General features: G+C 46.6%; 1 protein-coding gene across 1 annotated transcript in view; it reads left to right on the top strand.

Annotated features, from left to right (window-relative positions):
* Pinx1 (PIN2 (TERF1) interacting telomerase inhibitor 1) overlaps positions 1-6,783 on the top strand; it is a 61,740-nt gene extending 54,957 nt beyond the window's left edge. The window contains exon 7 of the mRNA XM_057786881.1: positions 6,061-6,783. Coding sequence (XP_057642864.1) covers positions 6,061-6,585 — 525 coding nt within the window. The 3' untranslated portion in view covers positions 6,586-6,783. The remainder of the gene's footprint in view (positions 1-6,060) is intronic.
* The last annotated feature ends 14,966 nt before the right edge of the window (positions 6,784-21,749 follow it).

The raw sequence follows: 21,749 nt of genomic DNA, 5'->3' as shown, positions 1-21,749 counted from the left end.
TTGCAAGCAGTGCGTATCAGAAGGCTGGGTTTTGATTGAAAGAACGGCTATGTCTGGATGGGAAGACATGGCTCTGTGCTGCAAATGCTAGTCCCTTTTGCTTCCTGCCTTCCTACACCCCTTGCTGACACCAACCTGTCCAACAGGCTTCTGGGTGGTGGCAGAAGCTCTTCCCCACCTCCGCATTCAGTTTACCTGATGCTTTGTTGAAGATTCTCTGTGTCTTTCTCATTAGAAAGTGTGCAGAATACAAGTAGAATAAAAATGATCCCTGCCCTCAGGAAGCTTAGAATTTCCTTAAGATGATGTTTGCAAAGCAAACAAAAAATAAAAGCAACTAGTTGCTGATGTGGGTAGTTCTGCAGGGTCAGGCTTGGGCGGGATTTTCAGAGAAGTTGTAGTTACTTTTGTCTCATTGCTTGAACAAAATTGCAGAAGAGGGGGGCAGCTTAAGGGAAGGTTTGATTTACAGGGAATACAATCGATATAGCAGGGAAGATGCATGGTAGAACAGGAGGTGGCTGGTCACACTGCCTCCAGGGTCAGGAAGCAGAGTGATAAATGTTTGTGCTTGGCCGTTTTCTCCTTTTTATCAAATCTGGAACCCCCATCCAAAGATTAGCACCACCCACATTATAAAGTGGCTCTTCCCACCTTTGTCAGCCTACTCTAGACGACCCTTCAGATATCCTGTGGACAATTGTTTCTGTGGTGATTCTGGGTTCTCTCACTGAGGTGATACCTGTGGCTGTGATTGGGATCTAGAAGGAGGCCCTAAGTTCCTTGAGGGCTGAGATCATTTCTCGGGCCTTGAGTGTGTAATTGAATCAGTTCGTTCTGTCCCTCTGATGGAAGGTGTGAAGCCTGTATGCCATGCACCGGGTCTCAGCATTGCCTTTATGCTGTCACGTCGCAGTCACATCAGACCTGGTTTATCTGTCTGTAAGGAACAGGTGCAGTTTCTGCCTCCCGGTGCTCCACTACAACCTCATTTGGGTTTGTCAGAACTGTTGTGCTGGCGTGCCTGGAAAACATACAAAGTGTTCTGAGTCTCCAGACTGCTCTCTTGCTGAGCTTCTTTAGCTTTCCACAGACCAATCCAGCACACGCTGGTGACAGGCAGGCTGTTGTGGACAATAGCAATGAAGCTGATAGCCTACTTGCTAAGTCTGATACCCTTGAGCTCTGGGGGATCTCCATTTTCTTATAGTAAGAAATCTCATTGGAGGATTACTATTGTACATGACTTCTGTGTCTTAACGCGCAAGTCAGAAAGCTTCAGTCTCCTGTTGCTAAGATGAGCAGTGATGTGTGAAAAGGTTGGTGAGTCAAAAGGTTTTCCTCTGACACCCACCCATCCCTGCACAGTGGTGTCTGGAGTACTCAGGCGATGTTTGTCCCTTACATCACCTCTAAACACCTCCCTAAGTCCCCTCTCAACCTGCTTGCTTTCCCTGCCCCTAAAGAAGCTGATGATTCTTCTGAGGGTATGAAGGAGAAACCTCTCTGGGGCATTTTCCTGGCACTCCATCTCAGTGTACATGTTTGAGTGATATAAGAGCAGAGTTCTCTACAGCCTAGTAGAGATTTTACAGAGGCTTCTGAGCTTCTGAGGCTCCTGAGCCACTGAGGCTCTAGACAGGGTACTTGTTCTAGCAATGACAGCAGACTGGTGCGCATACTTTTCAGTCCAGGCTGCAGACGATGGTGGCATGCACTTCCCGCCGTAGGAGATGATGTCAGAGTCATCCTTCCTTTGCGTCGCTGTCCTTTCTTTGATGATTGTAAATGGGGTCTTCCCGCCGGATTTGTCGCACCCTCCAAGCACTTGAATTTACTGGTTGCTGATGAGGAAACCAAGTCAGAGAGCTGAAGCCTGCTAACATGGAGTGGGCAACACTGCAGATGCTAAGGTGTCAGACTTCCGCCCAACATGGTATTGCAGACCTGTAACTATAACACTCAAGAGACTGAGGCAGGTGGATTGTGAGTTGAAGGCCAGCCTGGGCTATGGAGCAAGGTTGAGGCCAGCCTGAGCAAGACGCAGTCTAAAGGGGAAAAATAAAAACAGCTTTTGTAAAGGAAATTCACATGCTAATTTGACAAATTACAAAACTCTTAAGCCCCACTTCAGGGCATATATATATATATATATATATATATATATATATATTATAATTTATGTGAACTATAAACTAGATAATACAGGTTTTCCTGTTTTATTTAAAATTGAGTGGTTTTTTGTTTTGTTTTGTTCTTGTTTTTCTACATTAAGCTGCCACTTTGACTAACTTCTGCCCTCAGAACAGAACTTGGATCTTTGTTGTAGACCCTTCAGCAGCAGACCTGCTTTAGTGTTGGGGTCCTTTGGGGAGAAAAGGTGACACAGCAAGGGAGTCTATAATGCTGGTTAAAAGTCAGGGTGCTCTGCACCCACAGCGTGGCATCAGATCCCACCCCCAGCACACCTGTAGTCTCACCTTGGGCCCCTGTGCTTGTTGTGCCGTGGAGCCACACTGATGGTGGCTGCCCTCTTCAGTGCAGCTGGGTATGGGCCCTTCGGCTACAGTTTCCTCGTGTGGCTCAGTATAAGAATCCCACAGAGCTCTTCTGGCCCTTAAATTCTCAACACAGTAAAGTGGGGAGCCTGTCCACATGAGTTGTCGACTGATCCACAGCACATTATAGGTTGGGTAGAAATGAGACCCTTGTTGGACTTGGGGAAAGCCAGTCATTAGGGTTTTTTAAACACACACTGTGTACTCAGCACCTCTAAACAAAGTGACAAGAAACCTGCTTCATGCAATATCCCCAAAACTTCAAAAATACAGAGAAAGTATCAGGCTTTTGCAGTGGCCTCTGTGCAAACGTTTCTTCTTAATAGCAAATGGAGTGGAAGGTGGGACAGAGTGGGGAGAGGGCTCCTCCCTCTCCCCTGAGCCTGCCTTCACTAATACCCATGTTATAGGAGCTGCAAATGGCTTGGCCCTGTAGAAAGCTGGAGATGGACACACACACACACACACACACACACCTTTTTCCTCCCTGGGTCCAGGAGAAAGTCCATATGTCTCCCTGCATTTATCTTTACTGCTGGTGAAGCTCAGGGCGTTGGAATGGGACCTTAGAAATCCGCATTGCAACTCAAGTGCCAATCACTAGTTCCAGAAAACCCACTTTCCCACCAGAGCCTGCCCTTCAAGAACAAACCTTCAGGGATACAAAGAATTAGTATAATTTTCCAGCTGTGGGTCCTCAAAAGGAACCTCATAAGTAACCATGGGAATCTAGGCCCCCAGCTTCTTGCCTCGTTGTAGAAGGCAAAGCTTGGGGATTATTTTCCACCGAATTTAAAATAGATTTGTAATTGTCTACATAGTGCCATTTCTTCCAGGGCATTCTTACTTCTCAGTAGTAGATAACGTCTGGCTCTTCAGCCCTCCGAGGGCCCTACTTCAGGAGGAGAGCGGCTCTGAGGTGCACTAAGCTACCATTCCCTCTGCCTTGACCGGTTCTGGTGGTTAATGTGAGTTTGCTGGTTCTGAACTCCCTGGTTCTGAGAAGGCCTTCATCAGACCCCAACTGCTCTGTGTAGTCACCAGACCCCAGCTGCTCTGTGCAGAGCAGCGGCCAACTCAGAGGGACCCTAGCACTCACCTTCTTCACCTCCCCACTGGATTAAAGTGGCTGAGATCTTCTTAAGAAAGATTTCCTGAACTCTTGAGCTTAAATCAAATGTTTGACAAAATTATTTGTTAGTCATTCCTCTGACTGTAGTATCTTATACAGAACCCGAAATTGTCGATTTATTTTCTTAGTTTTTAAAACACCACTGTAAAACTAAGACATTCTCAAAGTTTACAGTGTAATGGAAGTCACATTTGAGTATGGTGGATTTTCTCTGAAGTGGTATCATGTATTTAATGGAAATGTAAGAAGTTACAAATTGTTTCTTAATGCCTTTTTGAAAAGGTAACTGTTTGCTTTGAAATTAGACCAGATTTGAAAATGTTTATTTTCTTATAAAGGTATATACATACATACGTGTGTGTGTGTGTTTGTGTGTGTGTGTTTGATAGAACCAAGGTTATAGTCAGTAGTGAAACTGGTTTCCAGTTGCCAGTGTAGAATGGGAGTCCGCCAGCCTATTAAATTAAAAGATAAGTCTCCCATAGTGAGGGTGGCTCCCCACAGCTCTCCTCACAGGGACTTTGTCACGCAGCACTTCCTTCTGCCCTGCTGGCTGAGTGGTGAGCCTGGCTTCTCAGCCTCCCCACCATAGGAATTGCTTAGGACCATGCTTCCTGGGGATTAGAGACCCAGGAGATTGAGTACATGACTCAGAAATGGTCTGTGTTTCCTAGTAACTAAGGATGATTAATGTCGGCAGCCCCCTCCTGCTGTTAAAGTACTGAGAATAGGGATTCTAAAGTAAAGGAGTGAGGAGCCATAGGCTGGCGACAGGGCCTGAACATTAGTCCCAGACCCACACAGGCGCAAAGGAGAGCAGCTCACGCCCGGCAGGCAGCCATCAATGAGACCTCTGTTACATTAGTGGGCCACCTTCCCAGTGCCCATGTCTATGCATGGCTATGGGTGTGTGCACTTACATGGGAGGCAAGATCTTTCTTGTCCATCGGCCTGGCATTGGCAAATACCAAGAGCCTTAAGAAGGTGTTTCATTCTGTCATGCAGAATTCCAGTCCTCACTCAACATTTGAGGAACAAAAAGACTAAGTGGCCTGGTTTTGGAGTCCTAAGACAGCCAATTTTTATTTCTTTCAATATGAGCTGTTAAGATTCCAACAAAATTTGCTGACTGGCAGGTGTGTGTGTGTGTCTATGTGCATGTACGCATGTGCAGTCACAGATATGTTTGCTCTGGTTTCCTTCAATAAGAATTTGTGATAGTGGTTCTCATCCTGTGGGTCATGACCCTTTTAGGGTCAAGCAACCCATTTGTGGGTTGCCTAAGACCCTCAGAAAACACAGATATTTACATTACCACTCACAACAGTAGATAATTACAGTTACGAGGTAGCAACAAAAATAATTTTATGGTTTTATCACTACATCATGAGGAACTGTATTAAAAGGTCACAGCATTAGGAAGGTTGAGAACCGCTGTCTAAGAGAACAGAAGGTCAGTTCTTTTGTGTGTTTATCTTCCTCAATAATTCTCCACAATAGTTTTTTTGAAGCAGGATCTCTCATTTGAACGCAGGGCTCACTGACTCCATGATCTGCCTGTTTCGGCTGCCCGATTTGGAATACAGGTGCACTCAGTTGTGCCTGCATCTTTAAATTGGCTCTAGGGACTGAACTAAGGTTCTCATGCTTGTGCAGCAGGCACTTAGCAACTCAGTTGTTTTCCCAGCCACCTTGAGAGTATTTAAACTTCCCTACTTATCTCACTCGTGCTACATTTTATTGTTTATATTTCAAGATTGACTGCATGATTTTGTTTTTGATCCAAGGGCTGGAGAACATGCAGCCAGTGTTGACTGGGATAAGTACTGATTTGATAAAGGAGTTGATGTCCTTTGATGAGAACTGCAGTGGCCACTCAAGGCCCAGTTGGAATTCAATAGAATATTGGTTCTGCTGAATTTCAAACAGAGAACTAATTTCAGTTCCACTACAGTTTTTGAGGGCTACTGAGTCAAGGAAATTCAGAGATCACTGTGTGCTACAGGAATCAAGAGAGCTGCACTAGCGGAGCTTGACCCTGTGCACGTTGACCCTGTGCACACGATGTCAGAGTTTCTAGATCAGCTCAGAAGAACCTGCAGAATCACGAAGCACTGGAACATGCATGTCCTTGGTGTCAGCAGGAGACTGTGAGCTTAATCTTCATTTACAGTGGTGTTTCCTCAAAAGTCAGGCCACTTGCCAGATGAGGTCTGTCTGGCCTTCTCCCCGCATGGTTCTCAATCAGTATCACCCCCTTGTTCTGGGCTCAGCAACACAGGGCCAGCATGAGCGGCTCCACGTGGCTCTCTCTGGCTGCTGCCTGGGATAAATGAGCCATGCTAATCCCTTTTCACTCTTCTCTCCCAGGATGGCTGCAGCACCTCCACTGCAGACGAGGTGGACACCTCCATGACTACGACCACAACCAGTGCCTTCACCATCCAGGAATATTTTGCCAAGAGGATGGAGCAGTTAAAGAACAAGCCACAGGCCTTGACTCCAGAGCCTGACATTTCAGAGACTTCTGTTGAATGGAAAAAGGGGAAGAAAAAAACCAAAGAGGCAGCAGGCACAGATGTGGAGAACTCTCCCCAACACAAAACGAAGCAACATAAAAAGAAAAAGCGTGTGGAAGCAGAGATGGCGCCTGTGGCCAAGAAGAGAGACCGAGCTGAGCTGCAGCCTACATGCCCCAGTGGGGACGAGTGTTCCGATGCCTCTGACGAAATTGCAGAAGATTGTCTGCAACCCCCTGACAGCCAGGGTGATGCCCCAAAGTCCAAGAAGAGGAAAGCAAAGAAAAAGCTGCAAAAGCTAGAAGGGGCAGAAATAGACACCACACTAGACAAAGCACTCCTGAAAAAGAAGAAGAAGAAGAAGGCTTCCAGATGACCTCTCATTAGCCAGGGCCTCTGACCACTTGGCTGTCAGCACCCTTCAGGGCAAACGCTCTGGCCTGAAGTCAGCACAGTGAACCCCAGGCAGCTCAGCAGCTTTTAACATGCCCATGGGTTGCCAGCTCTCACCCTCTCACCATGCTTCCCCCAAGCCACCTTCCTGAGAGAACTGACTTGAACGTTCTAGATCATGACTTTTCAATAAATAAAATAAATTTCAATAAACAAATAGATTCTTTCTTATACACTGAACCTTTCACATGAGTGTTTATTCACATCCGTACAAATGCAGGTGTGTGTGTGTGTGTGTGTGTGTGTGTGTTTGCTCTGGTTTCCTTTAGTCACTGACTGGTGCTTCCTTCTGAAGGACTTAGTCTAATTAAGGGATTAAGAGGCAGCAACTTGGATGCAGATGGCTCCTTTTGTTCTGCAGCCAGCCATACATTTCTGCCAAGTGGGAATTACATGACTGCATTCCCCACTGAGGGTTTGCTGTGCTGTGCTTCAGTGTTGGTGGGTGGGTGGTTCTCTCTTCTGAGTGCCGGCCACCAGGGATCCCAGGCCCCTCTCAGTGACAGCACCAACTGGAAACCGTGAGTTCTAGCTTTCATAGGTCACCAGGGGTTCCTGCACTGAGTGTAGAGTTAGACTTATTTCTGTCTCGTGTTCCTTGAATGAATCCGTGTGGAGGGCTTGTTTGTGTATAATGACCAGGAGGTCTCTAGGAAGTTCAAAGAATAGAGAACAAGGCATGCAACTGATTCTCCTCTTGAGGGCAGGCTCCACATTAGGGCTGCCTGTGGACGCTCCTGCAAGTGTAGATATTTATGAGTAGACCATGACACCTTCTGAAATTGAAAATGAAATTTGTACTCTGACAATGCTGAGGCATGCATGGGCAGCCCGTATATAGAGAGCCCATATATGGCGGTTCTCTTGACCTTGTCAGTATTGGGTTTCATGATTTAAGTTGATGAGGACAACTGATCTCTTCCTCAAGAGGGCACCAGATCTTACAGATGGCTGTGAACTACCATGTGGTTGCTGGGAATTGAACTCAGTACCGTTGGAAGAGCAGTCAGTGCTCTTAACCGCTGAGCCATCTTTCCAGCCTTCTAGGCATGCTCAGACCAGGTACCCACAATCCCTCCCCTTGCCACACATCCACATGCCTTCTAAGTGCCTCTGCGAGCCAGCCAACTGCTAAATATGGTGGGAGAGCCCTCAGCCTGCATCCTCTCTACCATTTGCCTTCTTTCTCCTCTGTCTTCTTTCTACCTCTCCTTGTATTTCCAGTTCTCGGTTTTCCTGCTTGCTTCTCAGACCCCGCCTCCTGTCCTTCTGGGGCAGTCTTGTGCCACTGGCCTTAGTTCCATAGAACTATGGGGGTCGTTAGTGATCAGGACCACCCCAGGAGGCAATGCCTACACTGTGGTGTTTTTGCCCTTGATTTTAATTTCTGGGGTCATATGTGGGGAACTTGACCCCAGAGAGTCTTGAATTAGAAAACTCCATGGAGTCAATCTACTGTCTAAGAACACTGAACAGTCAATGGCTTCAAAAGACAGCCAGCCTACCACCCTAAAGAGGATCCGGGTGGACTTGGAGCCTGAAGTAATCTCCAGTTTCATCAGGTCTCCGGTGTTTAGAATCCTGAGCCAATAAAGCCCCAAAGGTTTTTAAAGTCACTTTTCCTCACAACTTCTTTGCCTGCCCCATCTTGTTTGTGAAACTGGAGACCCAGGAGGGAGCGCAGCTGCAAGAAAGCTGAAGGTTTACCAATTCATGTCTACAGACTTCTTTTGCCTTGTGTTGTATTGAGTTTAAAGATTCGTTTACTAATTTACTTCTATGAGTATGAGCAGTTTGCCTGCCGTGTGTACGTACACTGTGCGCATGCCTGGTGCCCTAGGAAGTAGAAAGAGGGTATCATATCCCCTAGAACTGGAGTTCCGGATGGTCGTGAGCTGCCATGCAGATGCTGGGTACCCAAAGGGGTTCTTTGCAAGAGCAGAAAGTGCTCTTAACCGCTGAGCCATCTCTCCAGCCGCAGTTATAGTGTTAATGTTGAATTTAATTTCCTAGTTTAGTAGAAAGGTGAGATTCAAGGGCTGGAGCTCCGTGATAGGGAGCTTGCCAGGCTCCATCCATAGAAGAGAAGAGTGGGGAGGGAGGTGGGAGGGAAGAGAGCGGAGTTGCTTGCAGGACTGCGAGATCCATTTAGGCTACCTGGAGAGATGAATCCCCAGCAGCCATATGTTAGTGGCTTCAAGTCACCTTTTATAGAGGGCTATAGAAAGTGATTGTAGTTTTAATGGGCTCCTGGGTGCCTCTTGTGTAGTTTGCAGTGGTGGGGATCAAGCATGGGCCTATGTTTAGTAACTGCCAATCAACTATCTTAAGTAGAAAAAAGAATGTGCTAACCTAGGAGTTCTGTGTGACCATTGGCTTTGAAAGAGACACAAGGCTTTCTCCAGAAGCCTCACCTTTCGTGATTTCCCCCTAGTCCCTCAGACTGTTTCTCAGGTCGGAGGGGAAATCAGAATAACAAGTCCACAGGGAACTGCATTTGATAGCCTGGATACTTGGAAAATCACCAGCACACGAGTCCTGCCTTCCCCCGGAGTTACTACACTAGGTAAAAATACGTTAATTCTACATCCTTCGTTGTTTTCCTCAACAGCCTCGAGTCATTAGAGGAAATCCGAGTTTCCAGAAGAAGAGCAGCCCTCTGAAGAGCTGCTCCCATGTTGTCTTGCAGGAACTTTTTCTATGGATCTTACTAGACGATTATTGTTAAGAGAAAGTCTTATGTGCTGGGCCCTATTCCAAGCACTTTAAATAAATCAACTTGTTAAATTGTCATTCAGCCTTGTGAGGTAACCTCATTCCTGTCCCCTTTACAGAAGAGCCTTTTGTGATGGCTGGAGATTTATGCTGCCCTGAAGCCCCATGATGCCCCAGCGCCCTCGCCACACCACCATGGGGGCCCTTGGCTCTCAATCCTAGCTTCACCTGCCTTGTAGGCCCTTGTGCTGTATCATTCCCATAATTTGGTTATTTACTGGTGTGTGGGAAGCAGCTGGCAGACACCAGAGATTTCCACAGCTAACCCACATTAGCTATTTGCGAGAATATGCTCTTGGGTGCATTTGAAACCCCCAGAGGGGGCTCCTTTCCTTCCACCTTGGCCCTGAATTTGTTGGGAACCTGACGATGTGAACTTCTTTACAACCTGTGTTGAAGACTGTGGTTAAAAGGATCTTCTGCTTCGTAGGAAATAGTGATGCTTTCAGAAGATAAAACCCAAACTGGCTTTTGTTTTCCTGCATAGGCCATGCCTCTGTTTCTCTCCTCACCTGTCCCCTGAGTGGCAGGAGCAGGCCGAGACCTGTTTGCTCGAAAGACTCGGCACCAGAAGAGTTTGCCTGCAATCTCTCCCGGTGATCTCAGCTCTTGGATCAGCCAGCAGCGGCTGTATTTAGATTTGAGTAAGAACTTCCTCCCCACCCGCCACCCTGTTTATCTCTCTCAGCTTCTGCAGCCGCTGCAGTTTAGAGCCTGTTGTGCTGGCATGGAGCAGGAGAGGTCAGATCGGGTGCCCGGTGTGGTGTGTGCTTTTATGGCGTACCATTATTCATGAGCAAATTAGTACCATGTCCTAATAGAGGAGGTGAGTAACCTTGCATCCAAGCACAGTCTGTTTAGGAAATACTGAATATATTAGCATGACACTCACAAGCCCTCCTGGATCCGGCAGGAGGAGAAAAAGGCGGACAGGAACATTGTGTATAGAAGGGGAACGAAGAAAGCCGGCCGAATCAGAGGTCCCGAAGTGGCGATGGTTGCAGGTAGGGACCAGCTAAGGCTAAGTCACCATGTAAAGAAGCCTACAATAAGTTCTTCTGAGGGAAGACCTTTGTAACTAATTACATCTGGAATTTTCCACCCTGGATTTCCTTGGGAAAGTGAACACAGACACCAAAAGGCAGCTATTGTAAAAAATGTTTCTTGGTCACCACCTTCAAGCTTCAGGCTGCTCACGGTGGAAGAGCTGACCCACAAAAATCTACCCACATCCCTGTCTGCCCGGCTTGTCCTTGAAAGTAGACCGGTAGATCCTGAGCTAATCCCACTGCACACGCCCAGGCTCTAGCCTCCTCTCCTCCAGCCAAGCAGTGTATCATCCCGAGAACATCCATGTCAGTGCTCCAGTTGGACCAGAAGCTTCAAGAAAGTATTTGCCAGCCCATTATTCACCTGAACCAATGTGTTCTGAAATCTCTGTGTCAACAGCATTTCTAGCCGATTAACTGACGGTCATTCTCCGTGTGTCCCTTCCCACATGGCAACAGGCATGGATTCTTTTGCCACCCGCCCTCTGGAGTTCATGTGAATGCCAGACCCCAGCCAGCTACCCTCCAGTGGCCATGCCATAGCAGCTCTGCTGAGGGGACAAGGAAGGAAGGAGCAAGGGAGACAGCCTACTCCACTCACTGCCAGAGACACCCCTTCAGCCCAAAGGGACCAAGCCAACCACTGAGGTGTCTGTTAAAATGTCCTACTCACCTTTACAATGTGAAATATTTAGGGAATGGGTAACCTGGGAGATCATGGCCCAAGAATGGCAAATGTGTCTGGTTTCCTTTACCTTCTGTAATGTCCGCCCCAGACTCCTCTCCACTCCTTGACTCTTCCTGCCCTCCAACACCCTGAGTGTTGTGGCGGTTCTGTGCCGTTCTTCGCTCTCACTCTGTGGAGATGCTCCTGGCCTCTGTTTCTACTGTATCATGGACAATTAATTCCTAGCTTTGTCTGCTCCTCAGTGATGTCAAGCCTTTAACCTACCTCTCCAGATGGCCTTTTCCAGCACCTTCAAATCCTAGGGATCATCCAGGAGCTCCTGCTCATCTTTTATGGCTGCCCTCTGGACCTGCCGTTGTCATAGGAACCACTTGCGCTCACAGATGTCAACTCCGGTATTGAGAGTTTTCAGCTGCTCTCCCCCGTCCTCCACCAATGTGCATGAAGCAGGTTGTCCTGAAACTCATAGCTTAGCAGTCCCGCTGAACCCCCTGCCTATGGGCACCGCCCGGCATGCGTCTGGCCTGCCTTTCCACTCTCAAATCTCTGGGACGTTCTCCCCTATACTGGGTTCCCTAGCTCTGGCTCCCTGCCTTGTTCTGTCTGTCACTCCAGCCCCATAGGACTTTATTTCTCTACCTACAAGCCTCCACCGCTTCTGCAGCCATTCCTGTCCCAGACTCCACAGGCAGTCTTGTTGTAATATTTTGTTTGTGTTTGGACAAATAAAGCTTGCCTGGAGATTGGAGGGTGGAGCTAGCCACTAGTTAACCGTAGAGGTCTGGAGGTCTCTACAGAAGACAGGAAGTCCTAAGGTGGGCGGGCGGGGACCAGAGCTTGGCCCTTTTCAGTCTGAGGAGTCAGAGAGATAAGAGGTGACTGTGACTGGTCCTTTACCCCAATATCTAACTTGGGGTTTTTATTATTAAGACTCATTAGGGTCATGCTTCACAGTCTCCTGGCCCCAGTGTTAGACTTCCACCCCATAAAAATCCATTTGTATTAAAGTTTGTGGTTGCTTTCCCCGTTCTGTTCTGAAGGTGATCATCTGTGTCCCTGTGACACCTAGGATGATGCCTTGCACATAGTAAGTATAGGACTCTTTAAGATTTACACTTTTTTAAAACATTTATTTTTGTGTATGCATGTGTGTAAAGGTCGCAAGATAATTTTAGAGACTCGTTTCTCTCTCTCTACCGTAGGATCCCAAAGATGAGACTCAGGTCATCAGACTTGGTGGTAAACACCCTTACCTGCTAAGACATCCCAACAGCCCAACTATTATAATATTTTGACTTGTCTTTTGCAATGTTTGGGATTAAACGCAAGGCTTCATGCATGCTGGGTGAGGACTTCACCGCTGAAATATCTCTCTAGGCCAGGATTCTGCATAGAAAGCGAGCAGACCACAACAAAACAAGAACCTATGTGCTGAAGACCAGAGGTCCACCACAGGAGGAAAGTGCCAGCCATAGCTATATCCTCCTCGAGGGTCCTTGAACGTGGCACATTCCCAGCATGGCACATGTTCCCCAGAGGAATGACATGTGACCGCTGGTTGAGGTCACACAATGTGTAGATGAAGCGGGCCTGTCCTGAAGCGCACAGCTTGGCACTCCAGCTGGACCCCTCAGTCTATGGGCACTGCCTGCCGGCATCTGGCCTGGCTTTCCACTCTCAAAACTCTGGGCCATTTTCCCCTGTGCCAGGGCTCCCTACCTCTGCTGGAGCCACTGCATGGAAGCCCTGAGCGACCACTGTGTGAAGCTGTGGAAGTAAAGTCTGAGTCTCTGAGGAGACCCCAAGATGTTGGAGAGTGACGCCTGAGCTGTAAGGCATCTGTCAAAGAGAGATGTGTACAGGAAGTGGAACCAGCCCCAAGGAGACGTAAGCTGCATACAGCAAAGCTGGGAGGCAACGCCATTTAAGCCCTTTGAAACTGAAGTCCCACCCAGTGAGCATGGAGTTCCAGTATTTGGTGTCTGCCCTGATGGATTCCTGGCTTGCTTTGGTCCAGTGCTTCCTCCCTATGCTTTCCTTCCTCCCCTTTGGGAAGGGAATGTATGTTGGAACTATGTAGTTTGTTTTTATTTTATATAGGTCACAGTTAAGAGATTGCCTGGAAAGCTGGATATCTATGAGTTTGAGGCCAGCCTAGTCTACAGAGCTAGTTCCAGGACAGCTAGGGCTATTGTGTGCGTGTGCGCGCACATACACACACACACACACACACACACACACACACACAGAGAGAGAGAGAGAGAGAGAGAGAGAGAGAGAGAGAGAGAGAGAGCCTTGAGTCTCAAAGGAGACTCTGGACTTTTGGTTTTTTTTGGTTTTTTTTTTTTTTTTTTTTTTTTTTTTGGTTTTTTGAAACAAGGTTTCTCTGTAGCTTTGGAGCCTGTCCTGGAACTAGCTCTTGTAGACCAGGCTGACCTCAAACTCACAAAGATCCGCCTGCCTCTGCCTCCCGAGTGAGATTAAAGGAGTGCACCACCACCGCCTGGCTTGACACTCTGGACTTTTAAACACTGTTGAGGCTGTGAAAGACTATGTTTTGAAGTTGGACTAAATACATTTTGCATTACGATGAGGCCGTGAACCTATGTAGGCCAGGGAGTTGGCAGTGGTGGTTTGAAGAGGAAACATTCCCCTTAGATTCAAGTTTTTGAACAGAGTTGGTGGTACTGCTTGGGGGGATGATGGATCCTTTAGGACCCAGAGCCTTGCTGGAGGAGGTGTGTTACTGGGGGTGGACATTGAGAGTCTATAGCTTACCCCACCTCCAGTTTGCTCCCTCTGCTTCCTGTTGGCAGTTCAGATGTGATCTCTCAGCTTCCTGTTCCTGCTGCCATGTCTTCCCCACCACGATGAGACTTTTTGTTGCTGTTGTTTTTTTGTTCTGGTTTTTTGAGATAGGGTTTCTCTGTGTAGCCCAGGCTGTCCTGGAACTCACTCTGTAGACCAGGCTCACCTTGAACTCAAAGATCGGCCCGCCTCTGCCTCCTGAGTGCTGGGGTTAAAGGCGTGTGCCACTACGCTCGGCTTCCAGGATGAAACTTTTATCCTCCTAGAACCATAAGTCAAAATAAACACTTTCATATATAAGTTGCTTTTTGTCATGTTATTTTTTACAGCAACAGAAAAGTAACTGATATACACCCAGTATATGCAAGACCCACTTTTCCAATAAGGCCGGCCTTGTGACTCACCTGACCGCTAGAACCTCATATGACTCCCTGCAAGCCTCTTTTCCACCAAGTCTCTTTTCTTCGGGGGCTGGCAGAGGGATTAAATGAAAGCGGGACCTAGCCGGGTGGTTAAAATCCCAGCACTCGGGAGGCAGAGGCAGGCGGATCTCTGTGAGTTTGAGGCCAGCCTGGTCTACAAGAGCTAGTACCAGGACAGGAACCAAAAAGCTACGGAGAAACCCTGTCTCGAAAATCTTAAAAAAAAAAAAAAAAATGAAAGCAGGACCTAGCAAAACCCCTAACAGCTGGTACCTGAAGCATTCTCTCCACCTCCAAAGGAGGCCGAAGGAGAAAATGGAAAATAAGCAAGCATTTACTGTGTCAAGGACACAGGACACTGTCCAAAGCAAGAGTGAGTAATTTCCTGCGTGAATCCCACATCCACTCTGGAGTCCGGGAGATGTCAATATAGGTTTGCTTACTGTAACCACCACCCCACCCTAGTGTGGGAAGTGGGTACTGGGGCAGTAGGATGAATGGGGGGGCAGGGGCGCATGGGAAATCCTTACCTCACTCTTAAATGTTCTGTGAACTTAAGCCTACTCTAAGAAGGCCTTCTTCAAAAGTAGAAGCTCCTCGTATGAAGATGGGAGCCCCATCGCGAGTAAGGGCAGCGGCCCTCTTCTTGGCACGCATGGGTGGCCAAGGCCTGGAATGGGAATTCTGTGCTAGGGGTCATTAGCAGGGCTCTGGAGCCCTCAGACTCTGACGTTGATCGTGCAGGCCTGACAAGCTTAGGATGAGACACTGCAAGGCGCGGTCGGGTCATCCTGAAGCCAGCTGAGTCCCATGAAGGCTTAGGGCTGGCCACTGGAGGTGGTAACCTGTGAGCAGGCCCTGGGGCAGGGCTGGGAAGGGCTTACATTGACTCAGACTTCTCAGGTGACAGGCTTCGAGATCCTTCCCTTGCCAGGGACTCCGACTCGACTCGGAGGCAGCCCCAAGTCAAGCAAGTTGTTGCAATTTACCTGGGAGCAATTGCAAAACCCTGCCCTGCTGAGACAAGGCACTGCCCATCTGAGGGGAACAGGATGGTGCTAAGTGAGCTGGAAGAGGGAGAGACAGCTGGGGAGATTCCAAACAGGATCTATCCCTGACTCTAGAACTCCCGCCTCACACCTAACCCATGAGTGCAGGGGCCACCAGTATCTAAAGTGGCAGGGGAGAGCCTACCACCCCGGCGTTTCCCTAGGTGCTCACCCCGTTCTGATCATGAGAATTTAGGATACGATGCTTTGTGTTTATGTTTTATTTTTGGTCATGTGGTTGTGCGTGTGTATGTGATTCTTTCCAATCACTGTCCAGCTTATTATTTAAAAGACTTATTTATTTGTGTGTCTGTGTGCACGTGTGTGCATGTATATCTGTGTGTGTGTGTGCGTGCACACACTTCATGTTCAGAGGCCAAAATAGAGCATCAGATATCCTTTACCACTCTCGGCCCGTTCCTTTGAGGCAGGGTCTCTCCTAGCTTCTTTGCAAGGCTGAAAGCCACAAGCGTCAGTGAGCCTCCTGTCTCCCCTCCTCCTAGAGGCCCAGGTTACCAGTGTTTTCAGGGCTCCAACCTCTGGTCTCTGTGTTTTCATGGTTAGAGCTCTTAACTTCTGAGCCATCTCTCCAGCTCTCCATATGATAGTTGGAGACAGGCTCTCTTACTGAACCCAGAACCCATCAGTTCAGCTCGCCTGGCTGGCCCGTGGCCTCCCGTGCACTGGGGTAACAGATATGCTGCCATTTGTTATGTGAGTGATGGAACTCCAAACTCAGGGCCTCTTGATTGTGACTGAACCACCACCTACCCCCAAATATACCCCAGTCCCTCGCTTTTTTATCTTCCATCCCTGAATCCAGTCCTGTATCGACACAGTTGAGCTCCTTTGGGGATGGTGAAGTGTTGTCCTACCGACACAGCTCAGTTCACAAGGAAGGGGCGAGGCGCAGAACTCTGTGGGAAGATGCCAGCATAGGTGCTCACTTAACCATTCCACTAGGCTCCAGGCTATGACATTGGTAGGGACTGTGCACACAGCTGACAGACCTGGCCCCAACCCTCAGATGCTCACGGTTCAGTTAACTGGGTCACAGAAGTTGAGAGTTCTACATTTCATGCATCCAAATTCAAGAGGAAGCTGTCAACCTTCAAAGATTTTGCAAGCCGGGGAGTGTTCGTGTGCAGGGCAGCAAAACCTGTGTGGGTGCATAGGTAGGAGTCGTCCTTGGTGCCAACTGGCCTCATGTTCCTCCGAGGGAAGGTCAGAAATGGAGGGCTTGCATGGGGCCACGCTTTGGTGTGAACTTCCCTCATGGGTCCCGGATTTCAGAACTGCAGGAAACCTTGGAAATTCACCAGAGTAGTGCAAGTTGGGCCAGCTATTTGTTGTAAGACCACTGAAGACAGGAGAGGGACCAAATGGCTACCTGTGATGGCTTCCTGTGACTTCTCTGTATTCTTCTAGATGGCTCCCCTCCCTCCCTTCCTCCCTCCCTCCCTCCCTCTCTCTCTCTCTCTCTCTCTCTCTCTCTCTCTATATATATATATATATATATATATATATATATATATATATATATATATATATATATTGCGCACACTGAAGCACATATGTCTAGGCCAGAGAAGGAAGTCAGGTACCACTATTGCTTTCTGATTTATTCCCTTGAGACAGAATCTTTTGCTGAACAGAACTTTCCATTTCTTCTAGGCTGACTGACCAGAGAACTCCCAGAATCCACCTGTCTCCACCCCATCCTCCCAGTAGTTACAAGCATGTGCCACCATGTTCAGATTTTTAGTCAGTGCGGGAGATTCGAACTCGGAGTCTCACGCTTGCTCAATTACATCCACTAAGTCAGCTACCCAGCTCCTCTGTATCACCCGTGTTTGTCACAATACTGTGAAGGGTGCCTTAAGTTTCTCAACGACTTCAGTTCCTGCCTTCTGCACCCCAGTGTTTGCCCAGGTCATGGTAGCCAGGAAGGACAGCCGACATGTCTCAGCACCACCCTTGTTGACTTGATGCTCTGTATTTTCTAATGTGTCTTCATGGCACCCAGAGATAGTTGTACCACTCTGATTCTGGATGTGGAAGGCAGGACACTGCTTGATTGACAGTTTCTGAAAATCATTCAGCTAGCAAGTACTTGGGCCAGGCCAGGAGCCCACATGGACACGGATCCAAAGTTGTCGCCATGTGGTCTGTGTTCTAGAGTCTCCCAGCTCTTCACTGGATCATGCAATGTCAGCAAAGGGGGCTGGAGAGAAAGTTCAGTAGTGAAGAGAATTCGCTTTTCTTGCAGAGGACACGGGTTCTCTCGGCACCCCAGCACCCACATGATAGCTAACAACCAATTGTAACTCCAGTTCTAGGGGTTCCAATGCTCTCTTCTTCCCTCCATGGGCACTGCACGCGTGTGGTGCACCTGCGTACATGTAAGCGAGCACTCATACACATTATTTAAGTTTTTTGAAAGCATTATTATAACTTTCTTCGCAGCCCCACTTCTTAATTTTATATGGGATTTGAGAGAACTTCATTAAGATAAATATACACCTACATAAATGAATAAGAATATATACAGATGTACATTAATTCAAATAGATGCGTCTACTTTAATGAATAGGCAATATATGCAAATATAATAAATGCATGCATTGATGAATGTACAATGTATATAGATGTATGTTAATTAAAACAGCTATGTCTCCATTAATGAATATAAAATATATAGAGATGTGAGTTACGGCACACATGGATGGAGGCCGTAAAGGAGTAGAGTCTTGTGTTTGTGGTTCATGTCAGAACAGTCTATGGTAGGTTACCTTACCTTCACAATGATATATTTAATCCCCACATAATCATAGGAAAGCAGAAGATCCATAGAGAGAAATGAGAAGGAGGTCAGCACAGGCCCCTATACAGAGTCAGCTGCTCGCGAAGGCCACCAAGCTGTGTCCTCGGCTCTCTTCCACACTTTAATGTGAGTCAGGGTCTCACTAAACAGCACAGCCAGGATTATAGGTCTGTATCACCAGGCTTGGCTCAGATTTCTTTTGAATAATACCAGCATGCTATCCTTTTCTCTATCCCTTTGCTTTTTCTTTTCTTATGTTCCTTTTCTTTTTTATGAATGCTTCTGTCATATTTTAATTGCTGTAAAGGACAGAGCGAGGGAGCAAAACACTGAAACTATATGCTTCTGTGGAAAAGTCAAGCAGAACTTAGGACACAGGCCCTCCTGTTCCATGCTGGCCTTCCTTCCAGTCAAGGGCCGGCTCTTAAAGTTTCTGTTGAAAAATGCTGGGGTGGGTGCAGGGAGCACCTTTCCACATGACTTGGCATTTCTCTCGCGCAGTTTCTGTTTCTCAATACACCTTCTTTGTTCTGTGTGTTCAGTGTTTTAGCAATGATACGCAATGGGAAGTTTCTTTCCTTACTTGGTGTCCTGTGTGCCTCTTGTACACAAGTGGGCCTCTTCTCCCGAGATTTGTGGAGTTTTCTATGACTGTATTGAAAATGTCCGCTGTGCCTTTTAGCCTTTTAGCCAATGTTGACAGCCTCTAGTTCAGTGTGCACTTAAATCACTGACCTTGGACACGGTCATTGTAGAGCTAATTATGCGCACTGTGTCTGCTGTCATTTTCCTTTCTTCTTCGTTTCCTCTCTTTCCCACCGTATAGTTTCAGCCAACGTTCTTTTCAAGTCCATTTCTTCCTTTCCTTGCATATTATTAGGATAGTAATCCTTTACTTGATTAGTAGTTGCCCTAGGGTTGACAATATACATTTGACAACTAATTCAAGTCTGCTTTCAAATGGCACTGCCCAGCATTGTAGATGGCACAAGTGTGTGGTAACAGAGGGCCACAACATCTCGCTCATGTCTCTTACTTCTATTTATTTTGTTACCTATTCTTTATAATGACTGAATACATTGCTGTTTGTATTAAAGAATCATAAAAACAATCAATCGGGGTGGGTTTTTTTGTTGTTTTTGTTTGTTTGTTTGTTTTGCTAGAGCTATAATTCAGTGGCACAATACTTAAAACATTTGCCTAACGCACATAAGTCCCTGGGTTCAGTTTTTCCAGGCTATACACAAAAATTATTTTGTCTTTTTTCCCCCTTTCTTTGAAGACCTTTTTTAAAATATAGATCCAAATTGTTGACCTATGGAATTTTACTTCTCTGAAGAACATCTTTTAATAAAGATGTCATTGTGTGTGCGTGCATGTGTGTGTGTGTGTTCATGCACAAGAAAACATGCGCATGCATGTGCTGATGCCCCAGGAGGCCAGAAGAAGGCCTAGGAGTCCCTGGAGCTGGAGGCACAGTAAGTGGTTGTGAGCCATAGGGTGTGGACCTGGGAAATCTTTAAGAGCAGCAATCACGCTTGACACTGAGCCTGGGCATCTCCAGACCCTGAAGAACTTGAAAAACAAAACAAAATATTTCTTTTAAGGTAGGCCACAACCAATTTTTGTTTATCCAAAAAAGTTTTTCTTCTTTCTTTCTTTCTTTCTTTCTTTCTTTCTTTCTTTCTTTCTTTCTTTCTTTCTTCCTTCCTTCCTTCCTTCCTTCCTTCCTTCTTCCCTACCCCCTCCCTCCTTCCCTTTTCCCTCCCTTCCTTTCCTTCTTTTGTGCTTGAAACAGAATTGTGAGTTGGTGGGTTTTGTTGTTGTTTGGTTGGATTTTGGATGGGGCAGGTAGGTATTTGGTTTTGGTTTTGTGTTTTTTAATTTCAACACTGAAATATTTCCTTCTGTTGTCTCCTTGCTCATGTAGATTCTGGAGAGACCCAGGGGACCTGCCCTCCTCCTGTGATGAGATGATTGTTCCTCAGCTGCTTTCATGATTTTAAACCTGTGTTTGGTTTTCTGCAGTTTATTGCCCTTTCCCTCTGTTTTTCTGATCTTTTCTGGGTTCCTGGATATTTGACTTGGGAAGTTATCACACATCATTGCCTCCAGTCCCCCCCCCCCCCCCCCCGTTTCTCTCTGCTGTCCCCATTGTGTGCGTCTCACCTGTTGTTGTCCTCCAGTCCTGGACATTCTCACCCATTTCCCCTTTTCCTACAGTTTAGAAGGCTTCTATGACATACTTTCAAGACCATTGATTCTCAGCCTGACTGTGTTCGTCTAGTCTGCCAACTGCTGACACGCTCATCTATGTTCTTCCTTTCTAACTTATTATTAGAAATACTATTTTTCTGCTAATCTTGCTATCTAATGTTGAATGCTGTTTGTTTTCTTAGCATTATAATGACAGACGTTTTGCTTCCCTGCTCTTATAATTCCAGTACCTTTGCCCTACCCGAGTTTGACTCTCATGCCTGCTCTACCTCTTTAGGTGTTTCTTTATCATATTGCACGTCAGCATGAGTCAAAATTTCCAATCTCTCTGTTTAATCTGAGGCTTTATTTTTAAGGCATTTTCTATGGACTGTTTAGTTGAATTTTGCTGTTTTTTTTTTTTTTTTTCCTTGAGACAGGGTTTCTCTGTGTGGCCCTGGCTATCTTGGAACTTGCTCTGTGGAACAGGCTGGCCTCAAACTCAGAGATCCATCTGCCTCTGCCTCCAAAGTGCTGGGATTAAAGGTGTGCACCACCACCGCCCGGCTTGGGTTTTTTTTCTCCCCATAAATATTTCGCATGATCACGAGTGTGACTGTATTTTAGTCTAACATCTTACTGCTTTGACGTATCTAACCTGCTTTGGTTTTTAAATTAAATTAGGTATGTATATGTGTGTGATATATGTGTATGAAAGTTCAGGCACACACACACCACAGAGTGCATGTGGTATTGGAAGAGTCAGTGGTTCTCCTCCCCTCCCCCCCAGGTTCTAGGGATTGAATTCAGGCCATCAGGCTTTCATAGCAAATGCTTTTTATCCAATGCTTTTTGTTTGCTGAGTCCTCTCACCAGTCCTTGGGGGTTTTGTTGTTGTCATTGTTGTTCTTTGTTTGCATGCTTGTTTCTCATTTTTGTTTCCTATGCTCGATCAATTGGGATCATCACTTTTTATTATTCAGCATTTTATACATTAACTGCCTATCATTTTTTAAAAGCAGTTGCTATAGAGTTTACAGTCTACGTCTCTGATCACAGTCTTCCCTGAAACAAAATCATATATTACATACACATAACATTCAAGAGTCCCACAGTCATGTGCACCCCTTGCCCTCTTCTTGGTCTTTGTGATGTTGTTATTATACCATTTTACTTATATATTGCCTGAAATTTCATAGGTGATGTGGGACAATGGTCTGTATTCTGTCAATTATATTTTAAATAAACTCTGATTGACCAGTAGCCAGGCGGGAAG

The sequence above is a fragment of the Chionomys nivalis genome, chromosome 12 (assembly GCF_950005125.1).
Source record: "Chionomys nivalis chromosome 12, mChiNiv1.1, whole genome shotgun sequence".
In the NCBI taxonomy this organism is placed as follows: Eukaryota; Metazoa; Chordata; class Mammalia; order Rodentia; family Cricetidae; genus Chionomys; species Chionomys nivalis.
Note: the sequence above shows the minus strand (reverse complement) of the source record. Positions and strands in the feature narration are given on the sequence as shown.